General features: G+C 40.2%; 1 protein-coding gene across 1 annotated transcript in view; it reads right to left on the bottom strand.

The window, feature by feature from the left end:
• LOC310931360 (glutamate receptor-interacting protein 2-like) overlaps nucleotides 1-19,380 on the bottom strand; it is a gene marked incomplete at its 5' end in the record, with an annotated part of 64,572 nt that overhangs the window by 24,616 nt on the left and 20,576 nt on the right. Inside the window, 3 exons of the mRNA XM_083894489.1 lie at nucleotides 15,512-15,681; nucleotides 15,760-15,907; nucleotides 19,016-19,161. Coding sequence (XP_083750615.1) covers nucleotides 15,512-15,681; nucleotides 15,760-15,907; nucleotides 19,016-19,161 — 464 coding nt within the window. The remainder of the gene's footprint in view (nucleotides 1-15,511; nucleotides 15,682-15,759; nucleotides 15,908-19,015; nucleotides 19,162-19,380) is intronic.

The raw sequence follows: 19,380 nt of genomic DNA, 5'->3' as shown, positions 1-19,380 counted from the left end.
AGACTAACGCACAGGTAAAATGACAGTTGTTGAGTTGTTGTGATGTTCTAAATGGGTCAATGTTCACATTGCTTTGCTTTAATGCAGTTAGGACTACTTATTGGGTGGTGTGATAAAGACCAGTTAAGGTCAAACACACACACATTTCCAGTCATGTTCTTATGGGGTCTTTTTATGTCAAACACCTCTTTCTGGTTTCTCATTAACATACTGGAACACACTCGTTTGTCTAGTGTTTAAGCTTTGTGGGGCCCTTCCGTGTGGTTCTCACTGAAACTGGTTTCATGGCACTGTTCCACAGCTGGCATCATCTAAGCTTGTATTTTAACATTTGTAATTGTACGCTGTCTGAGCTGATGCATGTTTTGAAGGAATATTTACAATGTGACCCACTTTAAATCCTTGTTATAGTTATTATAAGTAACGATTACCTCAGAAAGACCATGCTGTGGTCTCAGTTTGAAGCTCTGTAGTGTTTCACAATCTGTTTTATCAATAGTTAACCTTATTAGCCTCTGGATGTCTCCATGTGCAGTTATGATTTCTGTCAGTTGTAATAGTCTTCTTGTTGTGTATCTAAATTTCAGGTGAAAGACACTCGCACTCCTGAAGCAGGAGAGACGGAGGAATCCAAGCCTGATGAGACTAACGCACAGGTAAAATGACAGTTGTTGAGTTGTTGTGATGTTCTAAATGGGTCAATGTTAATGCAGTTAGGACTACTTATTGGGTGGTGTGATAAAGACCAGTCAAACACACACACATTTCCAGTCATGTTCTTATGGGGTCTTTTTATGTCAAACACCTCTTTCTGGTTTCTCATTAACATACTGGAACACACTCGTTTGTCTAGTGTTTAAGCTTTGTGGGGCCCTTCCGTGTGGTTCTCACTGAAACTGGTTTCATGGCACTGTTCCAAAGCTGGCATTGTCTCCGCTTCTATTTTACCATTTGTAATTGTACGCTGTCTGATGTGATGTATGTTTTGAAGGAATATTTACAATGTGACCCACTTTAAATCCTTGTTATAGTTATTATAAGTAACGATTACCTCAGAAAGACCATGCTGTGGTCTCAGTTTGAAGCTCTGTAGTGTTTCACAATCTGTTTTATCAATAGTTAACCTTATTAGCCTCTGGATGTCTCCATGTGCAGTTATGATTTCTGTCAGTTGTAATAGTCTTCTTGTCGTGTATCTAAATTTCAGGTGAAAGACACTCGCACTCCTGAAACAGGAGAGACGGAGGAATCCAAGCCTGATGAGACTAACGCACAGGTAAAATGACAGTTGTTGAGTTGTTGTGATGTTCTAAATGGGTCAATGTTAATGCAGTTAGGACTACTTATTGGGTGGTGTGATAAAAACCAGTTAAGGTCAAACACACACACATTTCCAGTCATGTTCTTATGGGGTCTTTTTATGTCAAACACCTCTTTCTGGTTTCTCATTAACATACTGGAACACACTCGTTTGTCTAGTGTTTAAGCTTTGTGGGGCCCTTCCGTGTGGTTCTCACTGAAACTGGTTTCATGGCACTGTTCCACAGCGGGCATCATCTAAGCTTGTATTTTAACATTTGTAATTGTACGCTGCCTTAGCTGTTGCATGTTTTGAAGGAATATTTACAATGTGACCCACTTTAAATCCTTGTTATAGTTATTATAAGTAACGATTACCTCAGAAAGACCATGCTGTGGTCTCAGTTTGAAGCTCTGTAGTGTTTCACAATCTGTTTTATCAATAGTTAACCTTATTAGCCTCTGGATGTCTCCATGTGCAGTTATGATTTCTGTCAGTTGTAATAGTCTTCTTGTCGTGTATCTAAATTTCAGGTGAAAGACACTCGCACTCCTGAAGCAGGAGAGACGGAGGAATCCAAGCCTGATGAGACTAACGCACAGGTAAAATGACAGTTGTTGAGTTGTTGTGATGTTCTAAATGGGTCAATGTTAATGCAGTTAGGACTACTTATTGGGTGGTGTGATAAAGACCAGTCAAACACACACACACATTTCCAGTCATGTTCTTATGGGGTCTTTTTATGTCAAACACCTCTTTCTGGTTTCTCATTAACATACTGGAACACACTCGTTTGTCTAGTGTTTAAGCTTTGTGGGGCCCTTCCGTGTGGTTCTCACTGAAACTGGTTTCATGGCACTGTTCCAAAGCTGGCATTGTCTCCGCTTCTATTTTACCATTTGTAATTGTACGCTGTCTGATGTGATGTATGTTTTGAAGGAATATTTACAATGTGACCCACTTTAAATCCTTGTTATAGTTATTTTAAGTAACGATTACCTCAGAAAGACCATGCTGTGGTCTCAGTTTGAAGCTCTGTAGTGTTTCACAATCTGTTTTATCAATAGTTAACCTTATTAGCCTCTGGATGTCTCCATGTGCAGTTATGATTTCTGTCAGTTGTAATAGTCTTCTTGTCGTGTATCTAAATTTCAGTTGAAAGACACTCGCACTCCTGAAACAGGAGAGACGGAGGAATCCAAGCCTGATGAGACTAACGCACAGGTAAAATGCCAGTTGTTGAGTTGTTGTGATGTTCTAAATGGGTCAATGTTAATGCAGTTAGGACTACTTATTGGGTGGTGTGATAAAGACCAGTTAAGGTCAAACACACACACATTTCCAGTCATGTTCTTATGGGGTCTTTTTATGTCAAACACCTCTTTCTGGTTTCTCATTAACATACTGGAACACACTCGTTTGTCTAGTGTTTAAGCTTTGTGGGGCCCTTCCGTGTGGTTCTCACTGAAACTGGTTTCATGGCACTGTTCCACAGCTGGCATCATCTAAGCTTGTATTTTAACATTTGTAATTGTACGCTGTCTGAGCTGTTGCATGTTTTGAAGGAATATTTACAATGTGACCCACTTTAAATCCTTGTTATAGTTATTATAAGTAACGATTACCTCAGAAAGACCATGCTGTGGTCTCAGTTTGAAGCTCTATAGTGTTTCACAATCTGTTTTATCAATAGTTAACCTTATTAGCCTCTGGATGTCTCCATGTGCAGTTATGATTTCTGTCAGTTGTAATAGTCTTCTTGTCGTGTATCTAAATTTCAGGTGAAAGACACTCGCACTCCTGAAGCAGGAGAGACGGAGGAATCCAAGCCTGATGAGACTAACGCACAGGTAAAATGACAGTTGTTGAGTTGTTGTGATGTTCTAAATGGGTCAATGTTAATGCAGTTAGGACTACTTATTGGGTGGTGTGATAAAGACCAGTCAAACACACACACATTTCCAGTCATGTTCTTATGGGGTCTTTTTATGTCAAACACCTCTTTCTGGTTTCTCATTAACATACTGGAACACACTCGTTTGTCTAGTGTTTAAGCTTTGTGGGGCCCTTCCGTGTGGTTCTCACTGAAACTGGTTTCATGGCACTGTTCCAAAGTTGGCATTGTCTCCGCTTCTATTTTACCATTTGTAATTGTACGCTGTCTGAGCTGATGCATGTTTTGAAGGAATATTTACAATGTGACCCACTTTAAATCCTTGTTATAGTTATTATAAGTAACGATTACCTCAGAAAGACCATGCTGTGGTCTCAGTTTGAAGCTCTGTAGTGTTTCACAATCTGTTTTATCAATAGTTAACCTTATTAGCCTCTGGATGTCTCCATGTGCAGTTATGATTTCTGTCAGTTGTAATAGTCTTCTTGTCGTGTATCTAAATTTCAGGTGAAAGACACTCACACTCCTGAAGCAGGAGAGACGGAGGAATCCAAGCCTGATGAGACTAACGCACAGGTAAAATGACAGTTGTTGAGTTGTTGTGATGTTCTAAATGGGTCAATGTTAATGCAGTTAGGACTACTTATTGGGTGGTGTGATAAAGACCAGTTAAGGTCAAACACACACACATTTCCAGTCATGTTCTTATGGGGTCTTTTTATGTCAAACACCTCTTTCTGGTTTCTCATTAACATACTGGAACACACTCGTTTGTCTAGTGTTTAAGCTTTGTGGGGCCCTTCCGTGTGGTTCTCACTGAAACTGGTTTCATGGCACTGTTCCAAAGCTGGCATTGTCTCCGCTTCTATTTTACCATTTGTAATTGTACGCTGTCTGAGCTGATGCATGTTTTGAAGGAATATTTACAATGTGACCCACTTTAAATCCTTGTTATAGTTATTATAAGTAACGATTACCTCAGAAAGACCATGCTGTGGTCTCAGTTTGAAGCTCTGTAGTGTTTCACAATCTGTTTTATCAATAGTTAACCTTATTAGCCTCTGGATGTCTCCATGTGCAGTTATGATTTCTGTCAGTTGTAATAGTCTTCTTGTCGTGTATCTAAATTTCAGGTGAAAGACACTCACACTCCTGAAGCAGGAGAGATGGAGGAATCCAAGCCTGATGAGACTAACGCACAGGTAAAATGACAGTTGTTGAGTTGTTGTGATGTTCTAAATGGGTCAATGTTAATGCAGTTAGGACTACTTATTGGGTGGTGTGATAAAGACCAGTCAAACACACACACATTTCCAGTCATGTTCTTATGGGGTCTTTTTATGTCAAACACCTCTTTCTGGTTTCTCATTAACATACTGGAACACACTCGTTTGTCTAGTGTTTAAGCTTTGTGGGGCCCTTCCGTGTGGTTCTCACTGAAACTGGTTTCATGGCACTGTTCCAAAGCTGGCATTGTCTCCGCTTCTATTTTACCATTTGTAATTGTACGCTGTCTGATGTGATGTATGTTTTGAAGGAATATTTACAATGTGACCCACTTTAAATCCTTGTTATAGTTATTATAAGTAACGATTACCTCAGAAAGACCATGCTGTGGTCTCAGTTTGAAGCTCTGTAGTGTTTCACAATCTGTTTTATCAATAGTTAACCTTATTAGCCTCTGGATGTCTCCATGTGCAGTTATGATTTCCGTCAGTTGTAATAGTCTTCTTGTCGTGTATCTAAATTTCAGGTGAAAGACACTCACACTCCTGAAGCAGGAGAGACGGAGGAATCCAAGCCTGATGAGACTAACGCACAGGTAAAATGACAGTTGTTGAGTTGTTGTGATGTTCTAAATGGGTCAATGTTAATGCAGTTAGGACTACTTATTGGGTGGTGTGATAAAGACCAGTTAAGGTCAAACACACACACATTTCCAGTCATGTTCTTATGGGGTCTTTTTATGTCAAACACCTCTTTCTGGTTTCTCATTAACATACTGGAACACACTAGTTTGTCTAGTGTTTAAGCTTTGTGGGGCCCTTCCGTGTGGTTCTCACTGAAACTGGTTTCATGGCACTGTTCCAAAGCTGGCATTGTCTCCGCTTCTATTTTACCATTTGTAATTGTACGCTGTCTGAGCTGATGCATGTTTTGAAGGAATATTTACAATGTGACCCACTTTAAATCCTTGTTATAGTTATTATAAGTAACGATTACCTCAGAAAGACCATGCTGTGGTCTCAGTTTGAAGCTCTGTAGTGTTTCACAATCTGTTTTATCAATAGTTAACATTATTAGCCTCTGGATGTCTCCATTTGCAGTTATGATTTCCGTCAGTTGTAATAGTCTTCTTGTCGTGTATCTAAATTTCAGGTGAAAGACACTCACACTCCTGAAGCAGGAGAGATGGAGGAATCCAAGCCTGATGAGACTAACGCACAGGTAAAATGACAGTTGTTGACGTTGAGTTGTTGATGTTCTAAATGGGTCAATGTTCACATTGGTTTTCTGGTTGTTGTTTTTATACACGTCTGCTATCTCTGGAACAGTTTTAACTTTTGCTAACTTTTATTTAATAGCAGATACCACCATACATACAGATTTTAGCTATTTATCTATGTTTAGGTGTTTGCTGTCCAAGGGTTTTCGCTTGTTGATTATCCAAGTAGTGATGAAACTGATGAGAACTGTACGGACAACAAAACTCCCACTCCAAACTGGGATATTCTAAGGAATATAACGGAAGACATTCTGGTATGCCTTAGATGCTTTGAATTCAATTTATATCTTTTTTGTCAAGTAATTGTGATAGATTGTGAATAAATGAATGTATGCACGTCTTGACATACCTTTTTGTTTTTGCAGGTGGGTCGTGGACCAGAGGTTTCATATGATTCTGATGAAACTGTTGTGAAAGAAACCTGTGATGAGGCTTCTCCAAAAAACCAATCAGATGATGAACTTGTTCCATCACTGAGACGCACAAAAAGCATTATGGTAAGCCCCTAAAACTTATTTAAAACAGTATGAGTACTTGGCTGATGGGCGCTTTCCCCTGCCATTTGTCATTCTACTGTTTCAAAAGATAGGGAAAATCATCTCCATGTATCCCTTTTTTGCAGATGGAGAGAGTAAAAGATTTTGCTGGCTGTCTCTACGATTCAAGTGATGACAACACACAGGGCACACTCATTTCTAAGCCTGAAAGGAGTACACGGAGGCTGAGAAGAAGCTCTCGCCATCCTGTAAGCCTTTTTTTGATTCTTGTCTGAACATCTCTGTTGTTCTTGTCAGTGAGCCTGCTACTGATTCAATTTATTTTGTTTTTTTATTTTGTGAATTAGCCCTAAATAACACTGGAAACTCTGGCGGAACCTATGTTGACAGTCGGACACAGACCTCGTGGTTTTATTTTTATGGTTACAAAAAAAATCCGAGTACTCATTCATTATATAATGCAAGTAATAAAATAACTGAAAACGCCCATTCCTAGCTTTTAGTCAAATTTTTATTCTAACATTAATTAATTCTTATTCTCATTTGTTAATTTACTTGAACTTAAACTACTTGCGATAGAAGGCTCCATGCAGAATTTTCTTCACTCAGTTTACCTGTACAGTTTAAGTATGCTCAGATTTTTGACACTTAATGTTACAAAATGAGTTATTGACACTTTTTTTTTTTTTTTTTTTTTTTTAGATTAAAAACAATATTGTGGAATCAGATGACTCAAACATTGGCAGTGAAGAAGAGTACATTCCATGTCCCGTGGACGAAAGCACAGACAGTGATGGCAGTTTGAAATTAACCATGAAAGATAAAAACAAGAACAAAGGTTCATCTAGTGAGAGCAGAAGTAAGTCTTCCAGTCAGAGCAAGTTTAAGCCCAGGGAGAGTAGCAGTGAGTCCTCCAAAAAGAGAAGACGCAAGTCTTCCAGGCCGAGCAAGCTTGATTTTAGCCAGAAGAGACCCTTTGAAACAAGTCATGACCCCACACAAAAATGTCCAAATAGTAGAGTTGATGGGAAGCAGAAGGAAATGGTGGCAATATATTCTAAAAAGGATGCGAGTGTTTCAATGCCCCTGGAAGAAGAGCGGCCCATGTATGTTTGTCCACTTGTAAAGAAGGATGATGGATCTAGAAGCTACAAGAAGAAACATTTCTGCTTTTATTGCAGTAAGTGTGTCCAGAAAATGTCAAGACACTTGTGGCGTAGGCACGAAGATAAACCGGATGTTGCAAAAGCATTCAGTTTGCCAAAGAACTCAAAAGAAAGGAAACTGCAGTTAGACTACATACGAAATAAGGGGAACTTTGAGCACGGATGGAAGCAACCACAGAAAAAATCTGACGGACAGGAATTTTCACATTGTGTTCACTGCTATGGCTTGTTCTCAAGGAAAGCGATGTGGCGGCATTTTCAGGTATGCAGCTTCAAGCCTGAGAGTACTAGACCAGGTAAAACTCGAGTTCTTGCTTTGTGTGCTTTTGCTGAGCCTGCTCCACCTGGATTTAATGATGCTTATTGGAAATTCTTAAGAGTTATGAATCAAGACATGATTACAGTTGCTATTAAAGAAGACCGCTGCATTCTCGAGTATGGCTACAGACTGTTCAAGAAGAGCGAGAAGATAGTCAGTCAACATCAGTATATTCGGCAAAAACTGAGAGAGCTTGGCAGGCTGTTATTCACAGCAAGACAAGTTAAACGGGTAGAGAGCATCCGAGAACTCATAAAACCTGAACACTACAGTCTTGTTGTCACCACTGCAAAGAAACTTTCTGGATTCAATGAGGAAACGGGCAAATACCGATGTCCATCTCGTGCTCGCAAGGTTGGACACAGCTTGCATTCTTTGGCCATGTATATCAAGTCCGAAGGCCTGAAAAAGAAGGATAAACAAGCTACTCAAGATGCTGAGGAGTTTGCGCAGCTTTATGAAGCAAGTTGGAAATTTGACATTGCAAGCCAAGCATTAACTCAACTTGACCAAACCAAATGGAATGCTCCTCAACTGTTACCTTTCACTCAAGATATCCAAAAGCTTCATTGTCATCTAGCTGAGAAGCATCAACAACATTTGAATGATCTGCAAGCGCACCCATCATCATCAAACTGGAAGGAGCTTGCAAAAGTGACCCTGACACAAGTTGTACTTTTTAACCGCAGGAGAGGAGAGGAAGTGTCCAGGATGCTTCTGTCTGTGTACCTATCAAAGGACACATCAGACACACATGATGACGTTAGCTTGGCCCTTACACCGCTTGAACAGAAGCTGTGCAAACATTTTGTAAGGGTTACGATCGTAGGAAAGAGAGGAAGAAAAGTTCCAGTTCTTTTAACCCCACTCATGAGAGAGTCACTTGATGCTCTAACCGAGAAGAGAGAAGAATGCGGGGTGCTGTGTGAAAATGGATATCTGTTTGCATTACCAAACTCCGTTCATTACTTAAGGGCTTCTGACTGCATAAGGCAGTTTGTGAATGAATGTGATCACATCAAAAATCCCAAAGCACTAACATCAACTAAACTGAGGAAACATATTGCCACCCTCTCTACTGTATTGAACCTAAAGACCACAGAACTAGATCAGTTGGCAGACTTCCTCGGGCACAATATTGCTGTCCACCGAAAGCACTACCGCCTTCCGGAGGGCACCCTCCAGTTGGCTAAAATCAGCAAAGTGCTCCTGGCAATGGAACAGGGACGCCTAGGAGAATACAAGGGAAAGAGTCTGGATGAAATTCAAGTTGACGTGAATGGTACTAAGTCTTATTATATTATATTTTAAAGGTGCAATATATGACATTTAGTCTTCAGCATTCAGTAATTGACTAAAACTATATTGTTTTAAGTAATAGAATTTTATGCAGGTATAAACTTTTAATCTTTTTTAAATTCAGTAAGACCATACAAATGCAAACATTAGTGCCACACTTGCACATACAAAACATATAGATGAAGAGGGCAAGTCTTACAGTTCTGTATTTTGATTATATCTACTCAGTTATAGTTAAAACGACATGATCAGTCCAGCAGTTTTCAGTACTCTTGATTGCCCACAATCGCAACTTTCCAACTAATAATATTATATCAATTAACATTTTAGAGACCATTGGCATGGGAGGGCCCTCAGGAAAGGACATTGAAGGTATGTGATAATTGTTTTTCAATTGCATTTGTATTTTGTTTGCACCACTGAAAGCCTGCCGGTTTCCCTGATTCCCTATTTCCTGACATGTGAAGACCAAGTACACAAAATATAGTACATTGTCTTCAGGTAATGCACTACCATTGGGGGTGCAAGTCTGGTTCAGTAAGACAGGGGTCTGGGATTGTAATCTATTCTATATACACTGTATTGTCAAAGTATAGTAACAATCTTATATTTTGCCAAATTGTCAATCATCTGTAAAATCAAGCTCACACCAAGGATTCAGGACAGCACATAATCATCTTAGAATATTGCAGGGAAAAGTTGCAGCAGTGTGAAATTGTCATTTTCAGAGCAAATCTCCAAGAGCAGCTTCAGAAATTCTGAATGTCATCATGTTTCTTTTGCCGAGAGTTATTTGATTAATATCCTTATCAAGCTAACTTTACTGACGACTTAATATTAGGGTTTACATGTCTGTCTTGCGTGGTTGAATAAACCATTTCTGTGTACAGATGTCGATATGCCAGGAGAACAGGGGTCAGAAAATGAGAAGAGCATGTCGTCCCTGAACGACTGTACCTTCACATCACAAGTCCCAAACCAGAGAGTATCTTCAACAGGTGAGCTTGAACGATGAAAGCCACTCCACTTGAAAATCATGTTTTTCATGTTGTTCACATGCTCATGTGGCATTATTATATCCGCGAGAAACGCGCGCGGATATTATGGACGGTCTCGCACGTCCGCAGATTTTAGCCGTTAACGCGATAACTGGAAATGTGTTTGAGATTAAATTTTCCTTTTTTTTATGGGTCACATACCCCGTGTAGATGATCCCTATTGATTTTGAGCTGTCTACCATTATTATTTATTAATTAATTAATTAATTAATTAATTAATTAATTATATAAAAAACATATTTTCGCCGTATCTTCCAAAGTGTTGCAGGTATTGGCTTCAGATTTTGCATGGGCATCACATACCACCTGAGAATTATCCCTGTCTTTATAGCTTTATTATTAATTAGCAAATTAATTAATTTATTATGCTAAAAACACCTTTTCGGCTTTATCTTCCAGACTGATGGAGATAGTGCCTTCAAATTTTGTACAATTATTCATGTAACAACTATCTACAAGTACAATCATTATTACTTTGGCTATGATTGGTAATAGTTACATAATAAGTAAACTGGTTAACTTATTAGTGAACACAGAAAAAATAGTTAAGGCATTTTTTCTTTATTATTGAGCTCATTTGGACACATTGAGGATATCATGGGTTTATTTAGCACTTATTCATAATATTTATTACATTATAATATAAATGTATTAATTATCATATAAAAAGTAGTTAAGCCTCCATTTCTTTATTAATGCATTTAATGGAAAGTTTGAAAATATTGTAGCTTTTTCATGAAATTTAATAAACATAGTGTATGCTTTTTCATGACATTTGGACACTTTGAAGATATGGCAGCTGTGGTTAGCATTTTAATATTCATAATATTTAACAAGGTATAATAGGTTAACTAGTTTTATTAAAAACTAGAGAAAAATTTATGAGTTCAGGTTTTCTGTGTTAAATAAAAGTTTATATGGATACTTTGAACATGTATAAAGTGTAGCGTGTAGTGTTATTTTGTTGACTTTTATAATCATTAATTAAAACAGTTAGTGGCAGGTGCGAGTGCGTATAATTTGGCTTTATTGGAAAGTTGAGGATTGGACAAGTTCGCAGATACTCCCCTTGCTGTCGGCCGCGACAGCGTAGGATAGTTTTGATTCTACAGGACATATCATTAGAAATAAGTGTGATATTGCATTTCTGTGTATTTCTGCCTTCAAAATGCTGTGAGCTAAAGTCGGAGGCAAAATTTGATTTGATAAAATAATCACTGTAATTACATTTTCCTGGTATTTTATGTCTTGAATTTTTAATAAAGTTCTGTGTCTAGATGTCGGTATGCCAGGAGAACAGTGGTCAGATGATGAGAGCATGTCGTCCCTGAGCGACTGTACCTCCACATCACAATTCCTAAACCAGAGTGTGTCTGCAAGAAAGAGAGGTAAGCTTTGGGACTTGCATCCTCTTTTGGGCATGACAGGACTTTAACGTGAGCAGGTTCTTTATGCGCAATACTGTACCTTAATGTTCAGAAGCATTTACTTTGAACAAAGAGTGGAAGGACATTTTGCGCAGTTTTCAGTCAAATTGTCAAAAATGTAGTCTCTTTCTGCCTACCTAGGTAAGCATGCTGCTGTGAAACGTTGGACACCAGAGGAAATTGCAGCAGTAGAAAAACATCTGAAGAGGTTTATTGTGAGGCAAGATGTTCCAGGTAAAGCAGAATGTGAACGCTGCCTTTCTTCAGAACAACAAGCACTGCAAAAAAGAGACTGGAAAGCAGTCAAATATTACATCAAAAATCGAATAACTGCCATAAGAAGAAAATCAGAATGAAAGCTGTTCACTGATCGAAGGTATGGACACACATTTTCAGTTGGCGCTCCAACACTTCTTGTTCAAGGCAGAAATATGCTGCTGTTCTTAAATATTTTATTTTCAGTTTTATATTTAATGTATACAGTATATCAGCAGTATAGAGAAGCTGTTATTTGAAGTACCTGCTGTGGTTTTAGCGGTCGAACGTTAAATGTTGTCTGTATCACTCGGCTCATTTTAGCCGTTTTCAGTATTATGTAGGGGGTCAGAAGATGAGGAGTGTGTGTCGTCTCCCTGAACGACTGTACCTCCACATCACGGCACCCAATTATGTTTGGCAAACTGTGATTAAAAGAGCAGCAGCAAAGGAGTTGTGAGTTCTTTCAATAATTTCTTGGTTACATAATGTAACTTTGAGTACTTTGTATTATTTGGCTTATTTCCTGCAATCATTACTTGCAACCCTAGTTCAAACTCAATTTTGTCGAGAGCATGTTTCTCTCTTCTTTTTTTATATAAATATTCACCAAATAAGCTTTTTGTTTTGTCAAATGTAGTGTGACCACTGACTTTTTGGGTGGAATAAAAAGGGGGAAAAACAGTTTTACTCAAAATTAGATCTTGGGGCTCAGTAATGTTTAAGTGCTGGTGCTGAAGATCATTATTTGCCTACCATGTTACGACCCTGTCTTCGTGTTGATGATCTTTTGTTAAGAGGATAGCACATACAGTAGTTAATATGCTAAGAAGGCATCTGGTTGTGCAGGTTTAAAGGGAAAAGAGATGGAATGGAGGAAGAAGAGAAATATAGATCCTTAATGCAGTCGGTGTCTATGTGCAGTAGAAACCATTAATGGGCCCCAGATGGTAACCTAACACCCCACAAAGATAGAAAAACAAGAAATGTGTGTGTGTGTATGACACTGGACCTCACAAGTACTGTATGTTAGAAACGGGACCCCACAAGTGACGAAAAAACTAGCATGGAGACAAAAGTTTAACATTTTGTTTAATTGAAGTGATTTTTGTGATTGTGATTTTTTTTTAGTCTTACCTGATTTTTTACAGCAGTGTAGCACCACTAGAAAGGGTGGATCCCATAAAGCATGAAAAAACGTGTGGGCCCCCTGAGGGGCAAACACCAGTATGTGTGCGCGTGCGCGTGCATGTGCATGCGTGAGTGCGTGCGTGTGTATCTTTGCGAGGTCCAACAAACAAACCGATCTTTGTGGGGACCTGGTTTTCAGATTGGGGTTAGAATTGGGTTTAAGTTAGGGTAATGTTAAATGGTCTGTATATATTTAGTACTTGTCAGTTGTAAATTCTTGTCTTGATGACCACTCACAGCTCCTTTAAGGCTTGGTATACGCCAGTTCTTGTATTTGTTATCTCTTTACAAGCTTTTCTGATCTTGTCAGGACAAGTAGTCCTCATGGAGACTAAAACGTGATCTTAATGGAAGTCAATGCAGGGTCCTAAGAAGAATTGGTGTGTGTGTGTGTGTAGCTTGTTGGTATGCATAAAAGGCCATGTGTGAAGGCGGAGACATAGTGGCCAGCAGCACACACACACACACACACACACACACACACACACACACACACACACACACACACACACACACACACACACACACACACACACACACACACACACACACACACACACACAGCAGCTGATTCACAGCACAAGGACAGCTGAGAGGAAACCAACCTCTTTACAACCAGAGGGGAAAAACACGAGTATCACAACACTCACAATACACACTGTATGGAGAGGATCATGTTCAAAACTTGTGTGTTTAAAACTTTGTCAACATTGTGCTCTACAGACTTCTTAAATGCTCTTTCATTTTTGTCTGGACTACAACAATTAGTAATCATCTATATTTTGCTTGATCACTAATCATTTTGGTAACAAATAAGTTCTTCTGTTTTTACCTTGTTACAGTAACACGGAATGTCTTTGTTTGTCATCATTTTGAAAAATACCATTTTTATCAGTTGCAACATCATCAATTGTTAATTTTCTTTTTGTATTTGGAAGGAGTGTGCACACACCATTATAGTCATTTTTCTATTTAAAGTTATATAAAAGTGTAAGTAAAAAATTTAGAAAAATTTTATTTTTACATTTCAAAATTCAGATATTTATTTGGGAGCAAATCCAGTTGCTCCCGAACCAGACCCCCTCCGGCCCCTGGCTGCGCCTAGAAATTCTGTCCATAAATATAATGAACAGAACCGGTGACAAAGGGCAGCCCTGCCGGAGTCCAACATGCACTGGGAACAAGTCTGACTTACTGCCGGCAATGCGAACCAAGCTCCTGCTCTGGTCGTACAGGGACCGCACGGCCCCCCGACCCCATACTCCCGGAGCACCCCCCACAGAATACCACGAGGGACACGGTCGAAAGCCTTCTCCAAGTCCACAAAACACATGTGGACTGGTTGAGCAAACTCCCATGAACCCTCGAGAACCCTGCGAAGGGTATAGAGCTGGTCCAGTGTTCCACGGCCAGGACGAAAACCGCATTGTTCCTCTTGAATCCGAGGTTCGACTATCGGCCGAACTCTCCTCTCCAGTACCCTGGAATAGACTTTACCCGGGAGGCTGAGGAGTGTGATCCCCCGATAGTTGGAACACACCTTTTTAAAAAGAGGGAGCAACTGGATTTCATCTCTGCTCTTTGCAGATGATGTGGTCTTGATGGCTCCTTCGAACCAGGAACTCCAGGGTGCGCTGGGGCGGTTTGCAGACGAGTGCGAAGCAGCTGGGATGAGAATCAGCACCTCTAAGTCCGAGGCCATGGTTCTCGACCGGAAAAAGGTGGCTTGTCCCCTCCGGGTCAGTAGAGAGATCCTGCCTCAGATGGAGGAGTTTAAGTATCTTGGGGTCTTGTTCACGAGTGAGGGAAGGATGGAGCGTGAGATTGACAGGCGGATCGGGACAGCGGCCGCAGTAATGCAGAGGAGCTCGGAGTAGAGCCGCTGCTCCTCCACATTGAAAGGAGCCAGCTGAGGTGGCTCGGACATCTGTATCGGATGCCCCTTGGACGCCTCCCTCGGGAGGTGTTCCGGGCATGTCCTACCGGGAGGAGACCCAGAGGAAGACCCAGGACACGCTGGAGTGACTATGTCACTCGGCTGGCCTGGGAACGCCTTGGAGTCCCCCCGGAGGAGCTGGAGGGAGTGTCCTGCGAGAGGGAAGTCTGGGCATCCCTTCTCAGACTGCTGCCCCCGCGACCCGGCCCCAGATAAGCGGAAGAAGATGGATGGATGGATGGAGATTTTTACTTGTATTTGAGTATTTAATACTCAAATATAACCTGAAAGTACTGAAAGTTAAAATGATTGTCCAGAAAAATGACAAGTCTATGTAAATAATGATTGTAGCTTTGCGCTTATTCGGTATTTTTGGTCACATTTTTGCCTACGTTTGGCCACATTCACCTTAAAATGTTCATTAAATTAAATGAAGAGAGACGTTCTGAGACACAACGGTGGAAACTTCGACCTGAAATGCAATAGGAAACCAGAGAACCCATATGGGAAAAAACACTCAGAAAATCCCTTGGTCAAATTGGAATCTGAACCCCGCGACCTTCTTGCTATGAGGCAACAATGCTAGCCACTTAATGACCATGTTCCCCTGTCCCACTAGACAATTTTTTTTTTTTAGTTTGCTTTGTCACCTGTAGGACATACCTGTGTCCTGTGGCCTGACAGGAAGTCTGCTCTGACTGGCTGGAAGAATCTCCAGTTTGACATTGTCAGACGTGCTGGCCAGCAGCTGCGTGGCCTCCAGCAGGGAGCAGTGCTCTGTGCTGGTGCCATCTATGGACAGGAGGATGTCACCTGGACTCAGAGCTCCACACCTGAGACAGTGAGATGCAGTCAGGAGTAGAGTCTATCTTCAGAGGTAAAAATAAAAATATACAAGCTGCTGCTTTCACCTTTCCACCACACTGGCCGGCTTTATCTTATCAATGATAATAACTTGTTTGCTCCTGTAGATTGTTGTAGTGAGGCTGATCCCCAGGTTGGCAGAGGGACACTTCACTATCTCCACCAGCAGAGGGCCTGAGGCCTGCTGCACTGACTCTGAAACACACACAAAGATGAGCAACACGTCAGTAACACCTACTGTGCGTTTCAAGATTCCAAAACTATATTGTCACTTTGCAAAAGATTTAAGAGAAAGACATTTTTGACAACAAAATCAGATTTACAAGAAATTAAGGACAGAAAAAAATATTAACAATATTAACATAATAATAATAATGATGATATATTTTAAAAACAAACAAAAGAAGTATATTATTTCATTGAATGTAAGTAATGCAGGAGCACAAATTGACCTACTTACTTAAGATGAATAATAAATTGTAAATAATGGGAATATTGCACAGTGTATTAAAGAGGAAGATAAGTATGATGAATGTCAACTAGAGTAATTATACAGAAATAAAAGTGTAAACAGAATGTCTTTTTTTTGTGGACGGATAGTAGCATAGTAGACCTATTTTAGCAAATATTAAGCACGTATTTACACCTTATTTAGGAAAAATCTTTCAAAAAAATTCATGTTGTAATAGAGGTAGAATAAGGTGTGAATTATAATTACTAATAAAGGGCTAGTATGCTACTTATATGTTAGTAAGCACCAGAGGCAGACAGAATACACAGTTTCATTACTTGAGTAAAAGTACAGATACCCCTTGCTAAATTTTACTCAAGTACATGTAAAAGTACTACAGTCAGATGTCTTCTTAATTAAAAGTACTGAAGTACTGGTTTTATCAAGAGTACAAGAGTACATTTTCTAAATATTGCATTACTACTGCCACAGTTCTTACGTCCTATGTTAATGTTAATACCTTGAAGAATGTAAAAGGAATTGAAAGTAAAATTAATTAATTTTTATCTTTTTACCATGTTGCTTTATTTAACATTTCTCACTTGCCCACAAGGCAATAGCACAATGGCAACGATCTCGCTTAGAAATGTAAGGAAGTTTATTTCAATGTACGCACCTTGATATGCTTCCTCAAGTTGGAAGATTAAAGGCGCCATATGTAAGAATGTGGCCAAAAACAGTTACTACACTCAAATTTAAAATACCAAGGTCTTTAAGATTTCATTTTTCACCGCCATTGTAGCTCAGATGTAACTGGCAACCCGTGGTTGCTCGGCAGCTGAGACTCTACTGACTGCAGTGATTGGTAGACGGTGGTAGGTGGCGCAACATGCCAAAACATGATGAGTTCAGTATGTTATATGAACATTATTCCTGAGTCTGTGACATATTAGGAGGATTTTATGTCCAGATGCTTTAGATTTATTACATAATTCACCTTTAATTTTTGTAGGTGGTGATGAAGTTTTGTTTTGGTGAACCCAGCAAACACTTGGTGAACATTATCATTAACTTGTTCATAAAATTTAAATAGTCTGGTGAGGTGGGGCCACGTGTTGGCACATTCCCCAATTGTTTCATCCATGGTTTTGTCTCTCAACTAAATCTGACCATGGAGTTGTTTTTTTTTTATAGAAGAAGTAACGGGTACTCACGGTTATGGATAGAAATGTATTGGTACAATACATTTCTATCCACAATATTTGCCTCTCAAATGCGCTTGAGTAATATCATGAGTATTCCCCAAAAGTGATACTCAAATAAAGTACAGATCCCTCAAAATTGTACTTAAGTACTGTACTCAAGTAAATGTACTCCGTTACTCTCCGTCTCTGGTAAGCACCTAGTTAATGGTGAATATGTGTTCCTGTGTTGTTACTGTATTGCACTTTTTCCACATTTTCCACAATAAGTTTTTGACAATGTGTGTCAGCTATATTTCCTGATCTCGTTTACACAGATAGGTGCAAAGTGTGAGATCAGGAGAATAAAGTTTATAATCAGGCTTTTAGAGTCATGAGGTGACCTTCTGTGGCATATTTGACTACTTTTTTGACCAAAGGCTGGGGGGGTTAGATCGAATTCACACTTTCTGACTGCAAACTGAAGTTCTTCTCCCTGCAACCCATGGATGTATTATATGAACTGGATAGAGCACCGCCCCTTGCTTCCGTTCATTCCTAAGAAGCTGCTCACCCAGCGCATATGCCAAAAAAAGTTTTAGACTTCCGCGTTTATTTCCGGGTTATGGGGTCTATAGAGCATGCGCAGTAGTGTCACTACCATATAAAGATCTATAAAAGCCCGTGTCCATGTCTCGAGGTGTCCTGTGGACACTTTTACAGGCGTCTCTTTTACTATTGCGGTCAATGGGAAAATTGCTTTTTGGGCTTTTGGGCTTTTATGGGGTTTTCTGTTGCAGTACCCACAGTGGCCACCATGTAAAAATTGTCTTCAAGGCAGAGGGGGCGGTGCTCTATCCAGTTCATATTATACATCCATGTCTTCACCTTGTGTTCTCACTGGCAGCCATGTTTTCAGTGAGAGGGAGCACACCTGTCTAATGTGGGTTTTCAGTGTAAGGGGCACTGCAGAGCACAGTCAGCAACAACTCTGTGTCATTATCTCACATAAGCATACTTAAAGTGTCATGTTCATTTTGTGTGTGTGTGTTCTTCCTGAGGAAATAACAAGCATGAATAAACTTGCTATGATTTAAAGCTATACCTCAACTCTATCACGCACCTCGCCGATCGCTGTCACAGCTTGCGAGTCGCATGCATCTCTAACAGAGCAGTGTTACCAACGTGGCGACTAAGTTGCTAAATCTGCCGACTTTTTGTAGTGTTTGGAGACTCTCACTTATCACTTTGCAGTTACTGTGCTTAACAAGCAGCGTGTGTTGCCGGGATCACCTCCCAAAGCACAGTAACCTCCGCAGTCCCAGCCTGCGGAGCCAGAGCAGAGACAACCTCATCACTCGGCTACAGACTGCCAATGAATCGCGCATGACCGCCGCCGTTCCGCCCTGGAGGGGGGGAACTGAGGGAGGAGGAGTTGTTCATGTTCAAATTTTTACCAAGTGCTGAGAGACATGCAAGAAAGGCAAGTATAGCTTTAAATGAGGAGAACATCCAATGAATGTCATCCATCCACTCTCTCTTTCTCGGGCACGGAGAGACTCCCCCTGGTGGCGTCTCAGGCACCGACTTACCCAAACAGGCACATTATTTACCCTCAGAGCACCTCTGCACTACTACGTCTCTACATATTCCCCATGTTTGTGTGCTCACCCATGACAGAGACGTCATACTCAATCAGGAACAGAGCTTCCTGGCTGCTCTGCATCAGCACGGTCAGGGCGTCAGCGTGCTTCTCTCTGTTCAAAGGCATCCCGTCGATGCTCAACACTCGGTCTCCTGCCTTCAAAGTGCCCTCTCTGCAGACACAGAAGGAAAAAATAACTACATAAAACATGGGTGACTTGTGTAAGACGCTCATATGAGCAGTCACAGTGAATTATTAAACAGTTCCACGTGAGTGCTCCATCACAGGTGAGATAAATGAGATAAACGGCCATGAAAGTCTTTGATGGTGAATTATTTCTGCTCTGGTTTTTTTGTGGTTAAACTTTTCATGAGGACATGCAAACACTGCT

This window comes from Microchirus variegatus, assembly GCF_963457635.1.
Source record: "Microchirus variegatus genome assembly, chromosome: 9".
NCBI lineage: Eukaryota > Metazoa > Chordata > Actinopteri > Pleuronectiformes > Soleidae > Microchirus > Microchirus variegatus.
Note: the sequence above shows the minus strand (reverse complement) of the source record. Positions and strands in the feature narration are given on the sequence as shown.